Here is a 24,263-nt window from a genome sequence, read left to right as displayed (position 1 = left end):
GGCCAGCCGAGCAGCTGAGCCTCAGTCTCCTCTTCTATCCAGTGGGAGCTGAAGCCTGTGCTGCCCACCTCAGACCCGGTGGTAAGGAGACAAGGAAAGGAGGATGACCTTATTTGGTTTATTAATAATAGACCAACAGAACACAGATGGCTGGGGAGATGCCAGGAGAGAAAGGGCACAGAGGCCGGCCACGGCTGCACTCGGCAGCTGCCCCACTGGGAGAACTACTCAGAATGGCCGCACACCTGGTCTCTCAGAGCCACAGCACCAGGCTGCCCCTCTGCTTCCTGCCTCTGCCCTGGACCCCACCCTGGCACCCTGGGGCAGGGTGACGGCATCAGAACCAGATGATCATTGACATCCATATCTGGGCCACCAGGACGAGGAGCAGGAAGAGAGAGGCCCTGGGCCCGGCCGACAACCCTGGTTTCCGTCTCTGTGGCTTATGCAGCTCCCCTCCCTCCCGCCCCAGCAGCCCAGGGCCCAGGGCCACTGGGAAGGCTGGCCCTCGATGGCGGTCCCTCTCTCTTTCTTCCCTACCCCCATCCCAAATCAGGCCACCAGCACTTCTTCCTGCCCTCCACAGGCCTCCCACCTCTACCCTGTCTCCTTAATGCACCCTGCACAGGTCCAAATGACAGTCCAAGTCATGCAAATTCCCTCCCACCTGCCGACCCTGGCTCCTGCTCCCTGCCACTCCCTGCAGTCCTCCATTCCGACTAGAATGTGCTGTGACCTGCTGCCATTGACATCTCTAGCCACTCTTGGTGACTGCCCGAGGCAGGTCAACCTCCTGGACCATTGGGCAGGAGGATTAAACCTTCCCCTCCTCATCCTCTCTGTACCCCGCCACCCACCTAGGACCCTCTGCTCCCACCTCCTCCAGGAACCTCCAGGGACCCTTCTCCCCACTTAATTTTACTGACCCTCGACTCCGGGGCTTTGGTGGCCTCTTGATTCTCTCGCCGCCCTGGTTAAAGTCCAGGTTGTGTGGAGGCGAGGTCAGACCCTGGACAAAGATGAGAATGTGGTGCCTGCTGCCCAAGGAGAAGGGGGTGGAGTGGTCCAAAGCCCTGGAGTCAAGTCCTCTCTGCCTGTGACCTTGGCCAGGACTCCCTCCTTGGCTCATTTGTCCACCTGCAAGGCGAGGGCTGAGCTGACCATCTCAGGGGTGAAGGGCTGTGTGCGTGCATGTATGTGCCGGGGCTGGGCAGAGGTGTCAGGAGAGCAGAGGCCACAGAGAGAGACTGGGGCACCAGCATCACTGTGGCAAATTTTTGCACAGCCTCTGAGGACCCCAGCAGGCACACCGCCCCCGTCGAGGCCTGGGTGGGGCCTCACATCATAGACTCTTCCTCCTCCTCGGCGATCTCACGGTCCACCTCGATGGCTGTGTTCTCAAAGCTGGTGATGCCCCCGTACTTGCGCATGTGCACCATCAGCGGCTTTGGCGACTGGCTTCCCGCCAGCGTGGCCACGTACATGCCGGTCCGGTTTTCCTCCAGCGATGGTCCCCAGTCCATGGCCGGCCTGCTAGCCTGCTGGAGCCGCTGTGGTGGAACAATGACTGGTGAACACTGCCCCTGCTCAGCGGGTGCTTTCTGTGGCCAGGTACCCAGCTGACACCTGACCGCAGCCTGGCTGTCCTCACAATGCCCCAGGGCGCAGGGGTTGGGGGCTCCATTACTTCCCAAGGGAGTGATTCCTACATCTGGATGAGACTCTTCCTCAGCTGCTTACAAGCTGGATGACCTTTGGTTTTAGTGCCTATTTTTGAAACAGTTGTGAAGTCACAGATGATGTGCTTGGCGGGGGGACAGGGGACAGGACAAGGCTTAGTAAGCCTAGGCTGTTAGGATTCCAAGGCAGGGCCCTCTTCTGAGCATCCCTTCCCATTCTGGGTCCTTTTCCCTTTCCCTAAATGCTGAGTGCAAAGGAGCTGGAGCTTTTAGGAAAGACACAAACTTGGGAGAATCGAACGGGGATTGTAGCGGGCTTTCCTGGCCTCTTCCAGCCCTGGCTCTGACCTTCCCGTCTCCGAGCCCCAGTTCCCAGGAAGGAGGCAGCTGACTAAGGTCATGACTAAGCCTGGACATTCCAGAGTTCCTCCTGGAGCCACGTTCCCAGAGCCTCTGCCTGCCCTGCCGGGAAGAAGAGCCTGTGTCCTTAGGAAAAGGGAGGCCACTGACAGCAAGGGTGCAGGTCCCAAGGGAGGCAGTGTGTGCGACACCTTTGGCCCCGGGTAGGTTCAACTGGTCTCCAACATGGTGATGCTCACGGAAATGCACTGAGCACGTGTAGCTGCCAGGGCTTCTCCTTTCACTTGGAACACAAGCCCAAGTGTTGTCCATGGGCTCCGTGTCCTGCCCTGCCTGCCACTCTCCATTTCCTCCGTTCCCATGCCACCGGCCTCCTCGCCGAGCTCAAACACGCCAGCTCCTCTTGCCTTGGGCCTTGGGCCTTCGCACCCGCACCCGTCGTCCCTCTGCCTAGAACACTTCCCTCTACACATTTACATGTATCACCAGTTCATTTTCCCAGCTCTCTCTGACCTCCCTGGCCCAAATACCACCATCCTCCATCTCCCTCTATTCCCACACTCTGCTTTCTGTCCATGCGTTTGTCTTTTCCAAGTGTGGCACTTGGCGCTGTGTGTGCATCTGTAGCCTGTCTCCTACAGCGAAACGCAAGCCCGCTGACAGCGCGGGAGTTAGGTATGTTCCTCACTGATCTTGAGCGCCCAGACCAAGCGTCTCCACTTGAGCACCACTTAATCCCCGATGTGGGGCTGCCCTATACACAGAAGGGTGTTCAGCAGCCTCCCTGGGCTCTGCCCACTAGATGACTCACCATACCCCATGACAACCACAACAGCTCCAGGCATTGCCAAATGCCCCTGAGGACAAAACCACCCCCTCTGGGAACCTCTCAAACTAGAATTAAGCACTTAGCTTGTTGCAGCTCTATGCTAAGTGTTGGCTTATTTAATCTTTAGATTATTCGTATGTGAGGGGGACTTTCCCTCTACCTCATGGATATTATCTGAAAATTAAAGCTCAGAGAGATTATTTAAGTTGGCCAAGGTCACACAGGTGGGAAGGGGTGGTGCCAGAGTTTGAACCCAGGAAGTCTGACCCTATCCTCAACTTTTTAAATATTCTGCTTTTCTGCCCCCATAGCACTGATTATGTTGATAAGCTCCTTTCTCCTCAGAGCAGCCATATAAAAAAAAAGTGTATATATATATATTTTTAGTGGTGCTGGGGATGGAATACTTCTACCTCCGGGCTACACTCCCAGACCTATTTTATATTTTATTTGGAAACAGGGTCTCTTAAGCCAACGAGGCTGGCTTTGAACCTGTGTGACCCTCCTGTCTCGGTCTCCCAAGCGCAGGGATTACAAATGTGCACCACCACACCCGGCAAAAAAGTCTGTATTTTTAAAATGGAGAAAATGACGCACGCTTGTAATCCCAACGCTTGGAAGGCTGAGACAGGAGAATTGCAAAGGTTCAAAGCCAGCCTCAGCTACTTAGTGAGGCTCTCAGCAACTTAGTGAGACCCCCTTTCCAAATAAAATATAAAATAGGTCTGGGAGTATAGCCCGGAGGTAGAATGCTTCTGGGTTCCACCCCCAGTATCACCAAAATAAATAAATAAATAAATAAATAAATAAATAAAGTTCAAGGAAGTGCAGTTACGCTGGGCGTGGTGGCGCACGCTTGTAATCCCCGTGCTTGGGAGGTGGAGACAGGAGGATCTCGCAGGTTCGAAGCCAGCCGCGCTGGCTTAAGAGACTCTGTTTCCAAAAAAAAAAAAAAGTATAAAATAGGTCTGGGAGTGTAGCCCAGAGGTAGAAGGGTTTCCAGAAACCCCAGTACCACCAAAAAAGAAAAAAAAAAGAAAAAGTGCAGCTAGCCAGGCATGGTGGCGTTTGCTTATAATCCTAGTACTTGGGAGGCTAAGACAGGAAGATCCTGATTAACAGCCAGACTCAGCTACTTAGTGAGGCCCTTTACATCTTAGTGAGACCCTGTTTCAAAATAAAAAATAAAAAATGGGGCTGGAGGTATAGCTCAGAGGTCAAATGTCCCTGGGTTCCATCCCTAGTAACCCCCACCACACACACACACACACACACACACACACACACACACACACACACACACACACGTGCGGTGACTAGCTTAGGATCATTCGTGCCACTGGCAAATGGCAGAACCAAGATTCTGCTCCTAATGGGCCAGGGCTAGAAGCCCCAGTCTCCGGGCAGCGCTCCTGAGCTGGTCTGTGGCTCCTCTGCAGCGCTGGCTACCTCTTGGGCCCCCCAGGGCATGCCCCCTCCCCCTGGCCGCAGAGCAGGACAGCAGTCGCTGTGGGAAGCCCAGGGTTCCCAGTGGCCATCACAGGCTCAGGGACCCCCTGCTTCCTGGGAGCCGGAGCTCCACCCGAGCGTCTTCCTCTATGCCTTCCGTTTGCACTCCCTGTTCTCAAGCACCGAGAGGGCTCCTATAAAAGCACAGGGGTACTCCTGAGGTTCAGGGAAGGTGAGGAGTTTCCCCATGTCACACAGCACAAAGCAGCTGCCCCTGTGATCAGGGGCTGTGACCATGAGCCAGCTGTGCTGCTGAAAGGCACATGCCTTCCTGCTTGTGGAGGGTTGGAGGGGAGCTGAGGGTGGCTGAGAGCAGGGCACCTGTCTGGGGGCAGTGGGAGGCAGAGTGTGTTGGTAAGCAGCCTCCCGGGAAGGAGGCAGGGAGGCCTGTTTTGTAACCAATTTCCCTCCACTGTCAGATCCAAGCTTTCCGTGGTTTAATGACAGGCTCATAATATTCCTGAATATTTAACAATTAGCTCTCCTGATAGCCAGGACTATCACTCCTTGGACAGAACAGACACAGGACAGGACACATGTTGAGGAGGGTTCCCCAGCCTCTCTCTGGGCTCATCACCATCCGGCTCCCTCCAGCTCCAGTCATGATGACAGCTGGTGGCCACCAGAGGACTCCACGGCCACAGCCACAGAAGTGAAGGGCTCAGCACAGTGGGAGTTCTGAGGCTCAGAGAGGGTCAGGATCACCCTGTGGTTACACAGTACATCCACCAGCCCGTAATGGTCACTCTTCTCCTCTTTTAAGGCCTGTTGACTTCTGTGCCCAGCAGCTTGTACTTTGTTTTCTTGGTCTTTCTACAAAGCCCTGACTATGGGGAGAACTCACAATATTCTACCCTAGGCCACCCATGGGACACAGGAGGGCTCCTGGGCACAAAAGAAGAGTGGCAGCCCACCCTTGGGGAGTCCTGCAGTGCTGCCTTTGAACTCTGAACTCCAGGGGAAGTGCTGTTGGTCTCCCACCTGTGGGTCATGGTCATGGCCTGTGGGATTTGATTGAGTCCAAATCCCAATCCCTGCACCACCTATCATGGGGCCTTTGGCTGGCCCTATTCAACGGTGGCCTTCAGATTATCCACCCCTCCCCCAAGACCCCCTGTGCTGTGAGGTGCCAGGGCAGGACTTCCCCCCCTGCATCTGCCCAGGCCATGCAGGCCTCTGGATTAGGTGTGGGTACAGGTGTTTTCTGCCTAGTGGGGCACAGGATGGGAAGGCTGAGGGTGCACAGAGCGGGGCAGACTCACCTCCCACAGAGAGCCCTCCTCCCGAAGCACAGCCACCAGCATGCCGGCAGGGATCATGAGGCAGGACAGCAGGCCCATGAGGATGCCCAGCAGCTCGGCCCAGGCGGGGAAGCGGTAGCTGCCATACTCTGAGGGCTGGTACTTGACGATGCTGTACACCAGCAGGGCCTGCAGGGCGGGTGACCTCCAGCATCTTAGGGGCCTCAAGCAGGCCCTGGGGCTTGGGACAGCCCAGGTCTGAGCTGCCCTAAGGTTTAAGCCAGCCAGCCCAGGACTGTTGTCCCAAGACCTAAGAAAGCCTAACCCAAAGCCACCTGGTGTTCTGCACTGTACCAGACTCTGATATGGTTCATTTCTGGAACCTGTACAAGGCCTGAGCTAGCCCAGCTCCAAGCTGACCCAACACCAAGGCCTGTGACAGGTGACACCCCAGCTCTGAAGCACCACAATTCCTGAGATGGTCTAGCCCTGAGCTGCTGCAACCCCAAACCTAGAAAGCACAGTGTCAAGGGCCCAGCCCTGAGCTCTCAGACAGTCCCACCAATTTTACCAACCAAATGTCAGGCTAGGCTCAGCATGGCTACAAAAATAGGGAGCCTCAAGGGGGCAGGGGCAAGCTAGGATTCCATGCTCACCCCACAGGCCTAACACGGACTCCCCTTTGGGCAGAGCATCCCCCCCAAACTGAGGGGACTCATGCTCAAGAATCCCGCACCCCACCCTTGGTTACCAGGAGTGTGGCCGGGGACAGGAACAGCCAGCAGGCCCTGAAGTAGAGGCCCGGCTTGAAGCCCAGCATCATGTGGATGTCTCGGCAGAACCGCTGGATGCCTGCACAGGGAGGAGGAAGGAATGGCCCCACTGCAGCCCCTCCCCACCCCTGCCCCCACCTGGAATGTGGTACAGGGGCTCCAGGCAGACCTCCCTGCCCCCTCCCTGCCCCACTCTGGGCCTCAACCCCACCTCCCATCCCCTTCTCACCATACACCCGGGTGACGGCGAGGCACGTGCTGATCACCACCACCATCAGCCCGAAGCTAGCGCTGTAGTCATCCAGCAGGACCAGCCAGTACATGCCCCCCTGGAACACAGCCACAGCTCTGCCCCATACCCCAGCCCGCCGCCCCCGCAGCCCCTTCTCCTGGCAGGGCGTGCACAGGAAGCAGCCAGGCTGCCGGGCAGCGGGGTGATGATGGCCTGCCGGCTGTGTGCCCCGGACACGACTGTCCCTTTGAGTCTCCAGCAGTCCTGCACTGTAGAACCCCTACTTTACCAATGAGGACAGACGGGCTCAGGGAGGGAAGTCACTTGTCTGAGGTCACTAAGCAAGTGTAGGGCGTGTTTGGGGCCCAGGTCTTTCAGACTATGACTTCAAAGCCAGGGTTCATCTCAGGGCTCAGCCGCCCCCTCAGGAGACGGGGTGGGATGGGGAGGTACTCAGGCCGGCGGCCCTGCCTGCCCATCTCCCCTGTGGCACACTCACGTCCGTGGTGAGGATCAGCCCCATCAGGTACATGGCCACGCAGATGATGCCCGAGAACGCTGCCTTCTTGGGCCGCAGGTAGTATGGGAACTCGTCCGTCACAGCGGTCACAATGGTCTCCAGAAAGGCGAACTGGACGGTGGGAGGGGCTGGGGTCAGGGCTCTGCCCCCGCCACATACACCACAAGGGCACTCTGTGTATGGGGCTCACCTGGCTGTCCAAGCCGAGAGTCAGAAGCATGAAGAAGAAGAGGAAGGACCAGAAGGGCGACAGGGGCAGCATGGTCATGGCCTGTGGGTAGACCACAAAGGCCAGGCCGGGGCCTGGGCCCAGGGCACACGGGGTCAGCAGCTTGGGGCATGCAGGGGGCCCCTCTATACCCTCAGATACACACGGCCGTGTGTACCCCTCACGTAGCCACACCCTCTACCCATGAGGCCCCCCCAGCCAGTCACGCCCCAGGGAGACATACACCAAGTGCACACTCCTAACACTTTCTTAACTTCAAGGACACAGCACATGGCAGGTGCTCAATCAATATGTTGATAGAATAAATGACTTAATAATGAATGTACAAATAAATGTGAAATCCAAATGTAAAATCTCACCAGAACACATCTGTACACAATCATTTGCACAAGAAATGCACTAACACACATATACATGGCGCGAGACGTGCCGACTGACGATCTTCTCCCCCGATTCCCTTACACACAGACATCTCTACACCTTGGATATGACTCGCTTGGACAAATGAGGCACAAAAGTTAAGGTGATCTCATACAGAAATGCACTCACCTCCAGACACGGATTAATCCACATTTGCACACCTACTCCTTTGCACACAGACACCCAGAGACCAACATGCTCATTTGCAGGCACATGTATGTACATGCACACACATACGACATACCGATCCACGATCCCACTGACCCAGCCCTGCTGTGCCCCCCACACCCTCACACCACACCCTGGCAGCCTGCCCACCTGCTTTGGCTACTTGGTCCACAGGCACACCCAGCTCCTGGGACATGTAGCCCAGCACAGAGAAGATGGCGAAGCCGGCCAGGATGCTGGTGATGGCATTGCCCAGCGTGACGATGAAGGTGTCTCTGCGGGGGAAGTGTAGGGGCAGGCTGGTGAGCAGCCACCCTCTCCACCCGTGAGGCTGCCCTGGCACCCACTCTCCTGCCTGCTTAGGCCCCGGCCCCAGGGTGCTAGGAAACTGCAGGCACGGACCTGTAGATGTTCTGGTGGAACGTATTGTAGGAGGCAAAGGTGAGGAGACCCCCGAAGCCTACACCCAGGGAGTAGAAGATCTGAAGAGCAGCTTCAATCCACACCTGTGGCGGGGAGGAGGGAGGCAGAGGGCGGAGAGAAGGGGCTGGCATACTGGCATCCAGGCATGGCAGGGAAAGCATCAGGCTCACAAACATGGGCCAGGAGCAAACCCTGCTCCAACCCACCCTGCGGGGTGTGGGCCAGGCCCTTCCCTCTCTGGGTCTGTTTCCCACCCAGGGTCTAGCATGCAATCTCTAAGCCTGGTCTGATCCTGAAGGAAGTAGCATCTAATATAGTTTCCAGATTCACACTGGCAATTAGCCCATGCCAATACCTTTTCTTTCCTGCCTGGAGTCAGGGAGACCTGGGCCGAGGACCCAGTTTCTCTAGTTTCTAGGTGTCCAGCTGCGCTGGCCTGCAGGCCCCTTGTCCGTAAGGAGGGCTGGGGGTAGTGAGGATTAAACCTCACTCTATGGTGAGTGAGTCTCACGGGTGGAGCAGGCTCAGGCACAACCATGAGCCAATAAATAATACATGTTCACTGTCAGTACCACGCTGTTCCTCATTATCACGAATGCCCCCCTGGGGTTGGAGTTTCACAGATCTGGACTGGAACCCATCTCTGCCAATCCCTAGCCTTGTGGCCATCAGCTCATTGCTAGTTCTTGTGGACCTGTTTCTTCATCTGCAAAATGGAGAGAATAATAACCACTTCGTAGGGTTTTTAAGAATAGTGAGTGGAAACGGTGCACGGGAAGGCCTGGCACAGTGCCTGCTGTTGGAACTCCCCACTCAGAGGACCTCTGCCCTGGCTCCTCCGTCCCCCACAGAGCCATCTTTCTCTCCTCGACTTGGGTCACCCCCTCCCTCTGCATCTCAGCCTGAGGACCTCACCTTGGAAGACAGCAAGTGGTGGAACTGGGGCGTGAGATAGAACTGGATGCCCTTCCAGGCCCCTGGGAGGGTCACTCCTCGGACCAGCAGCATGAGCAGAATGAGGTAGGGGAACGTGGCTGTGAAGTACACCACCTGAGGGGTGATACGCGGGAGCTGAAGGCAAGAGGACCTTTCCTTCTCCATGGCTCCTCCTCCTGAAACTCCAACCTCCCCAACCTCCCCAACCTGGGTGGCCCAAGCCGGGAACCAGCCACCTTCTGCGGTGTCTTTCCTTCCCTGTCTCCTGCTGCCACCCATCCGACCACCAGCAAATGCTGTGACCCTGCTTTCCAAGGCCTCCCCAGAGCCATCTCCTCTGCTGCCCCTGGTCCAGGCCACCATCACTGGTAAGAAGAGCTGCCTCCTCCTCCCTGTATCCACATCCTGTCAAAACCCACTCCACATGGTGATCAGACACCAGGCATTTTCAAACTCCCCTCTAGCCTTCCTCTTCAGTAAACCCCTCAGGTACAACACCCGCATTGCCCTGGTGGTGACCGCGATCAACCCTTGTAATCCCAGCATTTGGGAGGCTGAGGCAGGAGGATCTCAGTTCGCGGACGGCCTCAGCTACTTAGTGAGGCCTTCCACAACTTAGTGAGACCCTGTTTCAAAATAAAGAATAGCGGCGCCAGGCGTGGTGGCGCACGCTTGTAATCCCCGCACTTGGGAGGCAGAGACAGGAGGATCGCGCAGGTTCGAAGCCAGCCGCGCGCGCTGGCTTAGGAGACCCTGTTTTTAAATAAAAATGTAAAAATAGGTCTGGGAGTGTAGCCCGGAGGTAGAAGGGCTTCCAGGAACCCCAGTACCACCAAAAAAAAAAAAAAAAAAAAAGAAAGAAAGAAAGAAAGAAAGAAAGAAAGAAAGAAAGAATAGCCGGGTGTGGTGGCGCACGCTTGTAATCCCCGTGCTTGGGAGGCGGAGACAGGAGGATCGCACAGGTTCGAAGCCAGCCTCATTGACTTAAGAGACCCTGTTTCCAAATAAAAAAATATAAAAAATAGGTCTGGGAGTGTAGCCTGGAGGTAGAAGGGTTTCCAGGAACCCCAGTACCACCAAAAAAAAAAAAAAAATATATATATATATATATATATATATATATATATATAAATAAATTAAAAAATAAAAAAATCGGCAGCATTTGGGAGGCCGAGACTAGAGGATCACGGTTCACGGACAGCCTCAGCTATTTAGTGAGGCCCTCCGCAACTTGGTGAGACCCTGTTTCAAAATAAAGAATAAAAAAATAGGGCAGGGTGCCGGGCGTGGTGGCGCACGCTTGTAATCCCCGTGCGTGGGAGGCAGAGACAGGAGGATCGCGCAGGTTCGAAGCCAGCTGCGCGCGCTGGCTTAGGAGACCGTTTCCAAATAAAAATGTAAAAATAGGTCTGGGAGTGTAGCCCAGAGATAGAAGGGCTTCCAGGAACTCCAGTACCACCAAAAAAAAAAAAAAAAAAAAAAGAAGAAAAGAAAAAAAATAGGGCAAGGGGTGTAGCTCGGAGGTTGAATGCCTCTGGATTCCATCCCCAGCACCACAAATAATAATAATAATAATAATAATAATAATAATAATAATAATAATAAAATTTATTTAATTTAAAATTCTTTTTAATTGTTTGTTAGCTCTGTTCCTTGTGGAAACTTCTCAGCCTTCAGCAGAGGGACAAGTTCTAATTTATTAACCATTCTGAAGGTTCTTTTTTTGTGTGTGTGGGTCTGGGGATGGAACCCAGGGGCATTTGACCTCCGAGCTACAGCCCCTGTCCTATTTTTATTCTTTCTTTTTTGAAACAGGGTCTCACTAAGTCTCACTAAGTTACGGAGTATCTCACTAAGTACCTGAGGCTGTCATCGAACCACGATCCTCCGGTCTCAGCCCCCTGAATGCTGGGATTACAAGCATGCGCCACCATGCCCGGCTCGGTCCCCTGCTTTTGCTCTCTCTTTATCTGGCTACCATGGCTGAGGGCGGCTTTTCTACAACACGTGCCCTGCTGCCAGTTTCTTTCCTGGAGCCAGCCCACCATGAACCATACCTATGAAAGTGTGGGCCAAATAATCCTGTCCTCTCTGAGTTGTGCTCCTCAGGTATCCTGGTCACAGCCACGAGCAAAACAAACTTAAACATGTCTCAGAGGGCTCTGTTTTGTATACCCACCCTCCATTCCTTTTTAAAGTGCCAAGCACTGGATCAGGATGACCACTTGAGTAACCTACAGGTGCTACCTGTGAGTCTGGTAAGGCAGCCTGGGCCGCCGTCATTGCTCACGCTCCATCTTTCATCAGGCAGCACTCCCCCTCCTCAACAGCCTCTCTCTCCCAGTCTCCATCTACATACTGCCTCTTCCACCAGCCCCTGCCCCTCAGGCCTCCAGCCTTCCAGGCTTTACCTTGCCCGAGGACTTCACACCCTTGAGGATACAGAGGAACACGATGATCCAGGCCAACAGCAAGCAGAGGCAGAGGTTCCAGCGGATCTCCCCGGGACTGCCAATGCCCTGGCTGCCTTGAATATGGAGGACGTAGCGGCTGTGAAAGACAGAGAGAGGGTCTGCTCATCACTCTGCCATGCTGTGCCAGTATGCGAGGCTACCGGCTCTTCTCCCCGCACCGCCCCATCCTCTCCATCCTTTGCTGACAGCTTTGTTCCTGGGAGCCTGGACTTACTGACCCCATGGCAGGGCACCTTTCTTTTTCTACTTCCATCTGGGTTTGGCTGAGGGGAGGCAGCGGCAAGAGGCTGAGGGGGGTGAGGGGTCTGGGGATTTGCACACAGATGTACGCACACATGCACACTCCATCTGAGAGTCTGGTGTGGCTGTGTTCCTCTGAGCCACGGTTCTTGTCGGGCAGCCCCTCTCCAAGGCTCCCACTGCCCCTGGCTCCCTCCCCATGCCTCCTCTGCTCAGGGCTGATAACTGCTCCATGTGCCAGTTCCTGGCGCCTGCTTGTGGATTCCCTGACCCTCCATGAAGGCTCTTCAATAAACTCCCTTCAGTTAAGCCCTCTTGACAGTGTCACCTGTCTCCTGCCTGCACCCTGACGGATGCAGCAGGCTGTGGCATCGCCATGGAGACCCTTGGCAGCTGTCAGAGACCACATCAAGTTCTTTGGCTTTAGGCTGCAGACCCCTTCCCATCCTCTCCCGTGGGTTGGGCATGTTCTCCAACAGGTACACACACCTTGGATGGCTTTGAATTGGACAAAGGAATGAACCGTGTTGGAGATGGAAACATTTCAAGACTTCAGGCCCATTTGGGAGAGATTCCTAAGAGCATCCCTTGGCAGGGGAAGGGATGAGAGTGTCTGTTCTGTGTTCTGGCCAGCCAAGGATCCCCACCCAAGGACCAGGTTACTCTAGAATATTCCACAACAGGATCAGGAATCAGGAGTCCTGAGTAGCAATACGATCTCTCCATTATATGCTGAGTAAGCCCCTGGGCCTTGCTTTCCAGCTATCGAGTAGGGGGCTGGGAGGGTTGATGAGCAGTGACCTGCTTCTGACGGCCGCGTTCCCAGTGCTCACAGTGAGCCTGGCACCGGGATAAGTCTTACCTGGATCACCTTGTTTAAGTCTCTCAACGGTTCTACTCCACTGAGGTTTTGTCTCTTCTATCAGACTAATCTGAGTTGATCCCTACTGTGTATCATCCAGACCTTATACTGTTCCAGCTAGCTATATAGTCGGTGTGCAATAAATATTTGTTAAAAGAATGGAAGGGTAAGTAAGTGACTGAGAGATAGCATTCTATAGAGTCGGTACTATTATCATCTCTACTGTTGCGGAGGAGGAAACCGAGACTCCAAAATGTTACTATCACTGTTATCATATAATAACCATCATTATTATCAAGTAGCCTTTATTGAGCACTTACTACCAACTGAACTGGACCGCACAATTTATATATATTCTTTTCTTTAATCTCCACAACCCTCTTCTCTCTCTCTCTCTCTCTCTCTCTCTCTCTCTCTCTCTCTCTTTTGGTACTGGCGATTAAACCCAGGGCATTCTACCTCCAAGCTACACCTCTAGCCTTAGTTTAGCTTTATTTTTGAAATAGGGCTTCACTAGGGTGATGAGAGTCTCACTATTTGCTCCTGCTGTCCTTGAACCTGCAATCCTCCTGTCTCAGCCTCCCAAGGACTGGGATTAAAAGGTCTAAGGATGTGGTTCAGTAGCAGAGCACCCTGGGTCCAATCTCCAGTATCACAAAATAATTAATAATAATAATAATAATAATAATAATAATAATAAATAAAATAGCCAGGCGTGGTGGCGCCTGCATAAAATCCCAGTACTTGGGAGCCTGAAATAGGAGGATCACGGGTTCGAGGGCAGCCTCATCAACTTAGTGAAACCCTGTCTCAAAAACAAAAAATAAAATAGGGACTGGGGCGGGGGGTAACTCAGAGGTAGAATGTCCCTGGGTTCAATTCCCAGTACCACTAAATCAATCAATCAATCAATCAGTCAATTGATCTATTGATAGAGATAAAGCAGCAGAGCCGAATAATTTGCCGAGGGTCGCACAGTTGGTTGAATGAGGAACTGGATTAGAACTTCTCCCAGGGCCCGCTTAGTGCTAACACCTGAGCTCTGCCTCTGAGGACACAAAGCCCTTGGGGAGGCGGCATGTCTGCCCTCCGCGTGCCCGCCCTCGGCACCGGGGGACCCTGACCTCCAGTACTCCTCGCTGGGGCTAACGGTGCTGCTGAGGTTGAGGGGCAGCGCTCCATTGCCGTCCTTGGAGCCCCGGTGCTCCAGGCAGAGGTCGGTGTTCCACCAGTTGCCACAGTGCTCCCAGGGCAGGTCGCTGGTGAGGGAGGCGAAGAGGTAGAAGAGGACGTAGGCGATGATCATGTTGTAGTAGATGGCCACCAGGCCCACGATGAGCAGCATAGCGGCACCGGCACCTGGAGTGGGGACAGGGGCTGCTGGGCTGCGGCCAGGCCCTCTGTGGGTGGGGAGCTGCCTCTGGGAAGCCAGCATCCCTCTGGGCTTTGCTTCCCTCTGTCTGGAGCTTGGGAGGGGGGTCCTGCAACCTCCCAGCCTCCCCCAGGCCTGGTCCCACCCAGAGACCACCGGTACCTCACCTTTGAAGAGAGGGCTGATTTTCCAGACAGCCAGGGGCCCTAGGCTGGAGAACTGGCCCAGGGAGAGCTCAAGGAAAAAGAGGGGGATGCCGCAGATGGCCAGCATGAGGAAGTAGGGCACGAGGAAGGCGCCTGCAGGAGGGAAGAGTGGGGGGCACTCAGGTGGGTGGGGGCCCTCCAACATCCAGCTCTGGCCTGCCCTCCCTGACTCCTACATAGACACCACCTGTGGGTGGATGAAGCTTTCCTCTTTCAGACTGGGGCTCTGTCCCGGCAGGGTCCCCCTCTCTCACGGGGGCATTGAGAGCCAAGGGGGCTGGCAGGGATTAATTCACCTCCATAGCCCTGGGCCCACAACTGAATGAGAGAGCGAATGAATGAAGGAAGGAAGGAATGAAGTCTGCCAAGGGAAGTTCCAACCCCTCAGTGCAGAAGTCAACGCCCTTCAGAACCTGGCTCCAACCTCCTCTCCTCTCCTGCCATACTGCCTCGAGGCGAGCGGCTGCCACCTGTGGTTTCCTAAGCCAGTCTCCTTTCCTCCTTTCTTCTGGCAGCCTTCTCCTTCAGAGAACCGCCCACCACCATATGGCCCTGGAAGGGATGGATCACACCAGCCAGGTCCCCTGCCTTCCCTCCTGCCCCCCGCGGGCACATATGCTAAGCCGGCCCATCAGAGACCTTCCTTGCAATTCTGGATAGACTCATTCACAAGGAGCAGTATTCTTCAGAGCTCCGAGGACCAAGTCTTTCCAGAGTTGTCTGTGGCCATGGCCCCCTACTGCAGGGAGGAAGCCTGCTTCAGGAAAAACAAGGCCAGTACAGAGAGGAAGAGCAGGGACACAGGAAAGCAGAGAAGCAACCAAGGAACTGGAATTCCCGAGAGCATCAGAGGCCCCTCTGGTTCCAAGTTCCTAGTCACAAAAATGTATATTGGCTTTGTTTCATCTAGTTTTATTTTGATTTCTCTCACTTTATCAGTGCATACTTCTTCTTTTTCTTTTTTTCCTAGTCATAGTTGAGATTGGACCCAGGAGCATGCTACCACTGAACTACATTCTCAACCCTTTTAATTTTATTTTGAGATAGCGTCTCTCTAAGGTACCCAGGCTGGCCTTGAACTTGCACCCCACATCAGCTTTGATGCATATTTTTTTTTAACAAGTTTGGTAGAGACAGTTGGAGATAGAGACCTAGTGAAATTACATAGATTCCGAGGGAAGATAATACTGCTCTGGAATGTGGGGTCTGCTACCATGTGAACTTGGGCAAGGACCCCGACCTCTGCAGGGTCCAGCTACCTCATTTCCTTGATGTCTAACCAGGAGGATTGCCATCAGGGTTAAATAAGATGGCTCCAAGCCCAGGGCTTGGCAGGTGATGAGCGCTCAACCCTAGCTATCGTTAATGAGGTTTAGAATAGTAACTTGATGGAGAAGTTAGACAAAAGGACATGTTTTCATAATATAGGAGACTCTGTTTGCATTCTGAGTGGAAGGAACAGGGGAGGAGGAAGTATTGAAGATTTAAGAGAGGAAATGATGGATGGAGCAGGGCTCTGGAGGAGGTGGGGGAAGGGATGGGGAGAATATTAAAAGCATGTTGATTATTGACAGGCGGATACAGGCCTTTATCAGGAAGTCAAGGTGGCTCCCTCTGCCAACCATGCAGGACCCAGGCAGTGTGGGGCCTCTGGGAGAAAGCTGTGTGGGAGCCCATCCTGGGGATAGAAGGCAGGGAGGAGGGGCTTGGATGATAGAATGGGACGAGGCAGAGTAAGCTCCTCCTCCCAGCCCAAAGTCCCATAGGAGATGGTGGCTGAGGCTACCTAAAAGCTCCTTCCACCCCAGAGCCTCGGCCCATCTCCTGTTACCCTTCAGTAGGACCTTGGGCCCGCACCTCCTCCATTGGTGTAGGCTCGATAGGGGAAACGCCAGACATTGCCCAGGCCCACGCAGTAGCCAATGCAGGACAGAAGAAAGTCCAGCTTGCCCGTCCAGTTTCCTCGGTCTGCAGCAAAGTCCATGTCCAGGTCCACATCGCCTTGGTCACTGGGGGTCATCAGCAGGTCTGGGGTGACGGGCTGCTGGTAAGACCAAAGTGTGAAGGGAAAGGGTGAGGCCAGGCCAGAACTGTGACCCCAAGACTAGAGTATGGAGCTGAGCAGGGTGTGATGGAAACACACAGTATTAAATAATCAGTGTCCCCATGTGGATTCACAGGGACATACACAGGACAGCCTCATGGACCAGCAGGTGGCTCAGGCACCAAGAACACCACCTGATCTTACCTTGACTCACAAGCTTAAACCAAGAGATACTGCTGCTGCCCCTGATGATGATGATGATAATGATGATGATGATGATGATGACGACGGCGATGGTCTTATTAGCAGTCACTGGCATTGAGCACTTAGGATGTGCTCACTTTCTAAACATCTTACATCACCTGAGCTCGTCCTCTCTCTCAACACTATGAGCTGAGTACTCATCTAAGCTCCATTCTGAGGCTCAGGGTGGGGTCTTCACCAGGCCCAGTAGGCTTCTCGTGGGAGAAGTAGGTCCTGCCCAGCCTCCTAAGGCAAATAGCTGTGCCTTCACCCACCATGGTGGAATTTTGTTTCCATTCTGGACACCCAGTTTTAATAAAGACACAGACAATATGGAGAAATGTCCAGAGGGCAGCTGGCCTGATGGGAGGGTATTCAGTTAGAGGTTACCGGGGGACAAAGGGAAGAAGCCAGGATCCCTGAGCACCGGAAGCAGAGGACTTGGCGGAGCATGGGCTCCCTGAGGGATAAGACTTGTGCTCTGTGACTGAGGACTGTGGATTTTGGCTCGCGAGCAGGGGAAAGCTACTGAAGCCTGATCTATCTCAGCAAGTCACAACCTTGCTGTTACTGGGGAAGAGATGAGTGCAGAGGAGAATGGAGGCCAGCTGTCCCGAATGTCCCCTTCTATGACTCAAAGTAGACAGAGAGGTCTATTGGGCGTTCTCGCTTCTGGCTGGGGTTGAGGGATGTAGCTCATTTCCAGCCATTTGGGATCCTAGACCCAAGGGATGCAAGCAGGCACCTCCATGAGTACCTGGAAGGAAGCCCAAAGGTACCAGGAATGGTCAGGAGAGGGAGGTGGCCACACCTAGCCTGATTGACACCTGCTTCTGCAAAGCACACAGTGTCAGAGAAGAATGGAAACGCAAGAAGCTGATGAGTAAGGGTGTCCAGGGTTTTCAGAGAGGGGAAAGGACCCCTTGCTTCCTGCTGAGAAAGGCTTGGGGAGAAACCAGGACACCACTGTGCTGGGAGTCCGGAGACTGCAGCTCTAGCCCCAGGTGTGTGCTGATGCCCTGGGAGACTGGAGATACCTTTGGAGCCTCAGTTTCCTCAACTGGACAATAAAGGAATTGGATGGATCAGCATTTTCAAACACATGTCCCTTGGGGTATTCATAGGCATTCTGTGGGAGTTTTATTTGTTTGTTTTTCAGTACTCAGGATGGAACCCAGGGGCCCACTACCACTGAACCTGAAAAAAGGGTTCTTGAGTCAAAGGAGTTTGAGGAAAGCTAGATTAACACAAAGCAAGATATGTTTCTTTGCAAAATTTTGTTGCTTTTCTTTATGCCAATATGCACAGTACTCTCCACATTGGGACTAAAATGCAGTGCTCCCACATTCTATTTAAGAGGAGTCTCCAGGAGCCAGATTGCTGGGATGTTCTTGAGGACATGGGGGTCCAGGTGGCCTTGGTGAGCCTTCTCGTTCTGATGGTCCCCAAGGCAGGATTCACCAGAGACTTTGCTAAAGACACCTGTGATGGCTGAGGGCCAAATGTGAGCCCAGTCCAGGGACTGAGTACGAGTTGTAGCCAGATAGGCTTCTTTCTATCTGTCCACACAAATGAGGTGGTGATGCGGGAGGGTTCGCTTGGGTATTGGTCAGACGAGCATTGCTGGGATGAAGATGGTAAAGGGAGGGTTAGGGGTGTGGCTCGTGGGAGAGCACTTGTCCAACATGTGTGAGGCCCTGGATTCCATCCCCAGCACCGAAAGTAAAATAAATAATGAATAAATAATTAAAGTGACAGGAGAGTAGGGATGGTGCGAGCTGCAGGTGGAGGTATCTGGCTGCAGTGACAGGGCTGGGCAGTGGGTCAGGCGGCTGACTCTCCGTGATAGCGGTGGCCATGGTGGCGATCTTGCCTGTGCCCGGCAGTGGTAACAGGGACAGCCTGGCATGATAACAATGACAGAGAATGAAAAGCTGCTGTTAAGTAACTAGGCTCCGAGGGTGGAAACAAACACGTGCCGGGCTGGCAGGTCTTTAGCTATGGCCTTAGACACATGGCGGTGAGGGCGGCAGTGGCTCCTGCCCTCACTCAAAACCCTCTCCTTCCCTAAGGCTGAGTCTCCGACTGGGTGCACACCAGCCTTCTGGAAACGCTCACTCCCAGGTGAGCCCCAGGAGGGATGTGGCAGCAGCCGGTTGATGGCCCCCAGCACTGGGTGATGAGGCAAATCTGTCACCCCGAGACCCCCTGCCCTGTTCAGGCCAGCTGGCAGGAGGTCCCAGTAATGAGGCTCCTCTGATCCCTCCAGAGAAGCTGCCCTTTCCCTGCTCACAGAGCAGCCCCGATCTGTTTCCATGGTGACAAGAGTTCCAAGAGCAGGATGCTGACAGCTCGTCCCCCCCTCTTCCCCAATCAGGGGGAAGCTTACTCCTGCTTCAGAGCTGGGGATGGGGTTCTCCTAAGCTGGGTAAATCAGAAGCCTACCTGGAGCCTGCAAGCCCACCATAGGGTGAATCCTAGGAGGAGGGCATGGTGAGGATGGGACTGATTGGGTGACAGAGGACAATAGCCAGATGAGTGTGGCAGAGTCAGAAGCTACAAAGGGTCACTTTACACTTCCACCTGAGTGGGAGCCCCCATCCTGAGCCTCCGACTCCCCACCCCGGGGCCTTGCAGGACCCTATGCCTGAATTTGACAGACCTGCACCCTCTGCCCTGGGGACCAGATGTAGGTCCCTGCAGGGACTGGGAGAGGCAGGACTGCTCAAGCCAAGGCTTTTCTACCTTTTTAGGACAAAGAGAGACGATAGAAATCTGGAGTCCAACTCCATCATTGCATAGACGAGGAAACAAGAGTTTCAGAGAGGGAAAGGGAAGAGCCCAAGGTCAAATGATAAGTTAAAGATACAGCAAGGCTGCACCCAGATGCCAGCCAGTGCCCATCTCTGAAGGATGCTGCTTCTCTGCCGGCTTCTTCTCACTCCCTCTCAAGACCAAGGGAGGCCCCAGCACTGCCCTGTTGCTTAGCTCACCTGAAGGACAGCAGCGAGCTTCACCCCTCTGTGCCTCAGAGGCCTTGTCTATAAAATAGGGATAATAAGTCCTGGCCCCCAGAACCACTGGAGAACTAAGTGAGGTGCAGCTAAGCCCCCAGCTAGCACCCTGCAAGAACTTCACAACACCGGCTATTGACAGAATGTGCGGCCCTGTGGCGCAGAGGGTGGGGGCTCTTGCTGAGAGGAAGAGGAGAGTGGGGAACAGATGTGGAGAGAACCCAGGAGACCCCCAGCTGGCCCCCAGAAGTCATTCATGTCAGCTGAGAAAACAAACAAACAGTAAAACACTTACTACAATGGCAGCCCATGGCTGAAAAGCCTTAATGAGAGGAGTGTGCGTGTGTGTGCGCGCGCATGTGTGGGCGCACGCAGGGGTGACAGCAGCCTCTGTGCAGTCCCACATTCACCTGCCCCTTCCAGTTCTAGGCACTGGGTGGGGGGCTTAGGTGGGGGATGGGCAGCTGGGATTCAGAGAAAGGAGTTTTCCAAAGTCACAGGAGGACAAGTGGCAGCTGTAGAAACAGTACTAAAAAAATCCTGGCTCCTTGGCCTGGACTGGTACTATTAAACCCAAACCAGAGGCTCCCTGATCCTCCCCCTCCCCGCACCTGCACAACTCGGCAGGAAGCTGAGGAGAGGCTGGGGCTGGGGCTGGGGCCGCCGGCCTGGTTCTAAACCAGGCCTCCGCCGCCTGCCCACCCTGGGGCCTCCCACCCCCCAAGTCCGCCGAGGGACAGCCGGGGTCTCCGCGGGAAGGCAAAGCTGCCGGGAGAACCCAGGGACTGGACGAAGCAGGTGCGACCCGCGGGGCAGAAGCGGTCAGGAAAGAACCGGGTCCGCGGAGGCTGCAGAGGCTGTTTCGGGTACAAGCGCCCCGAGGAGCGCCAGTCAACACCCCACCCCGAAATCAGTCCATCTCAGAGCTGGCGCTTCTGATACCCCCACTCAGCAGCCAGGCCCCGGGGGAGCAGGGGGGCAGGGGACAGGTGGGTGTCTGGCTCCGGCCACTCCTACCCTGCACCTCCTGGGGCTGCAGACACCTGTTCGCAGGGCTGGGCCCACAGAACCCGGCCCCAACACCCTACATCCCAGCCCCCAGCGGGCGGGGTCCGTGACCCGCCCCTCCCTGCAGTCCCCTCGGCGCGGCCTCCCCCGCCCCTCCGAGCCTCCTCCGGCCTCTGCGGGCCTCGAGGCGGGCGGGCCCCTGGCTCAGGTGCGCCCGGCCCTCTGCGCCCTACCTTGCGGAGGTGAGCTGCCTGGAGCTTCTTCATCTCGGCGGCCGCCGCGGGGGCTCGCGGGCTCGGCTTTCCGGGAGCGTGGACAGCGAGCGAGCGGGCGAGGCGCGGAGACCGTCCACCGCCGGCCGCTGCGCCTTCGCCCGCGGCTCCCGCGCACCGGCTGGGTGGGCGCGGGCGCAGGCGCTGCCGTCTGGCGGCTGCGGGCGTGGGGCGCGGGCCGGGCGCTGCGAACGCCCTGCCTCTCCCTGCGCAGCGCCCAAGGCTGGCGAGACACCCAGACAGACCGGCTGACCGACCGACGGCGGCGGGGGGATGCGCGCCCCCGCACGCAGGGCTAGGGATTGGAGGGGCCCGAACCAGTGGGGAAGGGGGTTCGCGACGGAAACCCTCTGGTCTCAGCTACTGCCTCCTGTGTGACCTTGGGCAAGTGACCTGCCCTCGCTGGACCTCCCTTTCCTCAGTTGGGCAAGAAGGGGGACAGGCGGCAGGCATGGACGCTCTAGCATCCCCGTCTCTCCTTCCTGACCTAAGTTCCCTGCACAGCTGCTGCTTCTGGAAAATGGGGATGAGAATCTCATTTCCCTTATAGGAGTGCAAGGAATTCAGGCAGATGGAACCTAGCACAGGATGCAGGTAGCACAGAGCCTGGCACGTACTAAGTGCTCAGTTAATGTTTATTGGCTGGTTGAAGGTTGGCCCCATCCACCTTAGGCAGATAGTTACCAAATATCCAATCTACTAGTATTTAACGGGCACCTAACCTGGCCAGGAGGCGCCTCATCTTACCACCTTGGTGTCAGCGCTCCTATGAAGAAAGTGGAGGACAGAGAGGTTGTTACTTTCTCAAGGTCACAGAGCTGGTTCAGGACACCAGAGTCTTCATGAACTTTGAGTCTAGGAGTGCTTCTCAACACTCCTTTCTTTGGGCTGAAATGAAACGGAGAAGTTTGGGTGAAGAGAAGGGCCAGGCCATCTTGTCATTGGTGATGATGGCTTGTGACTTAGGTTATCAGCATCAGGTTCCTTTCCGCCCCACTAGGGAAAGTTACGATTTTTGCATCTGTAAAATGGGCCACCAGCCAGTCCATCTGTGACTGACCTCGCAGAATGCCTGACGATTCAGTGGGTCCATGGCTAGGATGGGAAATTATTAGCTAGGGAGACCATATGCCTCTGTTTGCTGGGCCCATGTGTGCCAGGGGACCAGCATGTGCATACCAACCTTGCCACTCTCCAACATTAACCATAAACAGAGGTGGGCCTCTAGTGGGAGGGAGGATGAGAATACCCTCAGCCCTGGGGCTTGAAGGAGGGCAGGGTTTAGGCCCCAGCACTGCCGTGGAGGGCTGCCTCTCCTCCCGCCCACTCAGCTGCTCTTCCCTTAAGCCTGGTGCGCAGGCAGACTGGGATCCCTAGACCCAGGTGGAGGAGCCACCTCCATGGCCACCCCTGCCTGTGTGGGGCCTAGGGGGCATGAACGTGAACACCAGCAACCACTAGGACCCCCACTGTGTGCTTTATACACTCTCACACCTAATAACCTATTTTAATTCTTTCTAACAGTCTGAGAAGACAGGTTGGCGCATCTCATCCGGTGAGGAAACTCTCACCGGAGGGAAGTCAGGTGCCCCACGGTCACATAGACAAGGAGTCTCTGCACTTTGTAGATAAAGGCAGAGGAGCTGTGGGCTGCTCTCCCAGGCCCAGTCACTAGAGCTCTTACAGCAGAGGCAGCAGCCTTGGGAAGTACTCCTTTCTCCTATTGGTGCCGGGGCTCTGTGAGACCCCATGGATGATCAAAGAAGCTCAGAAACAAACAGGAAGTGGGGAGATACTTGGCTCAGGAGCCCAGGAGATTGGCCTTTTTTTTTTTTTTTTTTTTGGTGGTACTGGCGATTGAACCCAGGGAATTCTATCTCTAGAATGAATAATAACGCTCCCAGCCCTTTTTATTTTTTATTTTGAAACTGGGTCTTGCTAGGTTTCTAAATCTCACTACGTTACCGAGGCCGTTCTCAAACCTGCAACCAGTGCCTCAGCCTCCCAAGCACTGGGATTTCAGGCACCACTATGCTCCGTTGGGACTGGCCTCTTTCCAGATCCTTGCCCACAGTACCCAAGAAAAAAAAGAGAGGAACAGGGCCAAGACCTTAGCCTTCCTGGAGCAAACATGTCATGTGGTAACCACTGCTTTGGTATAGTCACTAGCAGTTTGGTGTGTGCAAACAATCTAGGTTAAGCATTCCACCTGGGCAGACTGAGGCCCAAGAGGGGGCAGGACTTGCCAAATCACTCAGCCTCGGTGATACAGAGGCAGAGTTGTACCTGGAATCTAGAGGTGTAACCCAGGCTCCACCCTTGGGCCACACCTCTCTGCCACCTTCTCCACATCACCAGACTTTGGCTGGGAAACAAAACTCTAAGACTTCCTGAAAGACGTTGTCTACACCACTCACTCCACCCACTGAAGCGCCAGTTTTGTGATCACACAAGTGGCCAGGAGTTGGTGACCAAACGCGTTTGACCATTACTACCACCGACATTCCCTCTCTCCCATCCCAAGGGGGTTTGGGTACCATTCAGCCAAATAACTACTTGGGAATCCACTTGGCAAATGCCTGGCCTCCCTGCCCCCTCCCCTCCTCTCTCTTCCTTCTTCTCTCTCAGTATTTCTCCTGGCCTCATGTCAAAACCAGAAGTGAAATTGAGATGTGTGCTGATTTAAGAAAAGTGTTAGATGAAAATGTACTTCCTTTTATCATATAGGGAGATATTTTAAAATGCATATAAATAAACATTTTTAATTTGCTTAAACGATCAGATTTTATCACCGTGAAGCATGTGTTTTGCTACACCAGGAGTGGTGGCTGTGAAAATTGAGGTTCCAGACTGCTAGACCATCTGGCGTGGTGCAGAGAAAGTGGTTCCGGAGCAGCCCACCAGGACTGGGGTGCCCTCTAAAGACACCCTGGGCTAGGCTTGCATCTTCCTGTACCCTGTTCCTGCCATCACAGCCCATTTCTTTTTCCCTCTTTCTCTCTCTCCCTCCCTCTCTTTTACACACACACACACACACACACACACACACACCTGTTTTGCTTGAGACCCCCTTTTTGAAAGCATTCCTCTCCCAAACCCTGAGTCCCAATCTAGAGTTGAGCTGTGGCCTACTCTACTCAGCTTCCTGGCTCTCAGTGATGGGACTGGCTCCTCCAGAGTCTCAGGTTCTCAACGTGGGGTGCGTGTGG

The 24,263-nt window shown here is 54.6% G+C and overlaps 1 protein-coding gene across 1 annotated transcript; it reads right to left on the bottom strand.

Annotated features, from left to right (window-relative positions):
* Positions 1-1,337: 1,337 nt before the first annotated feature.
* Positions 1,338-21,048, bottom strand: SLC6A7 (solute carrier family 6 member 7; the record flags this gene model as incomplete). Its single annotated transcript, XM_080699450.1, has 14 exons — positions 1,338-1,550; positions 5,640-5,807; positions 6,370-6,470; positions 6,621-6,720; positions 7,123-7,254; positions 7,334-7,446; positions 8,111-8,235; positions 8,363-8,466; positions 9,299-9,433; positions 11,731-11,869; positions 14,020-14,254; positions 14,435-14,566; positions 16,331-16,514; positions 21,016-21,048. The coding sequence occupies 14 exons, from the start codon at positions 21,046-21,048 to the stop codon at positions 1,338-1,340; spliced, it is 1,914 nt and encodes a 637-aa protein (XP_080555576.1).
* Between the last annotated feature and the right edge of the window lie 3,215 nt (positions 21,049-24,263).

The sequence above is a fragment of the Muscardinus avellanarius genome (assembly GCF_963383645.1).
Source record: "Muscardinus avellanarius genome assembly, chromosome: 7".
NCBI lineage: Eukaryota > Metazoa > Chordata > Mammalia > Rodentia > Gliridae > Muscardinus > Muscardinus avellanarius.
The sequence above is the reverse complement of the archived record's forward strand: the minus strand, read 5'-3'. Positions and strand labels throughout refer to the sequence as shown.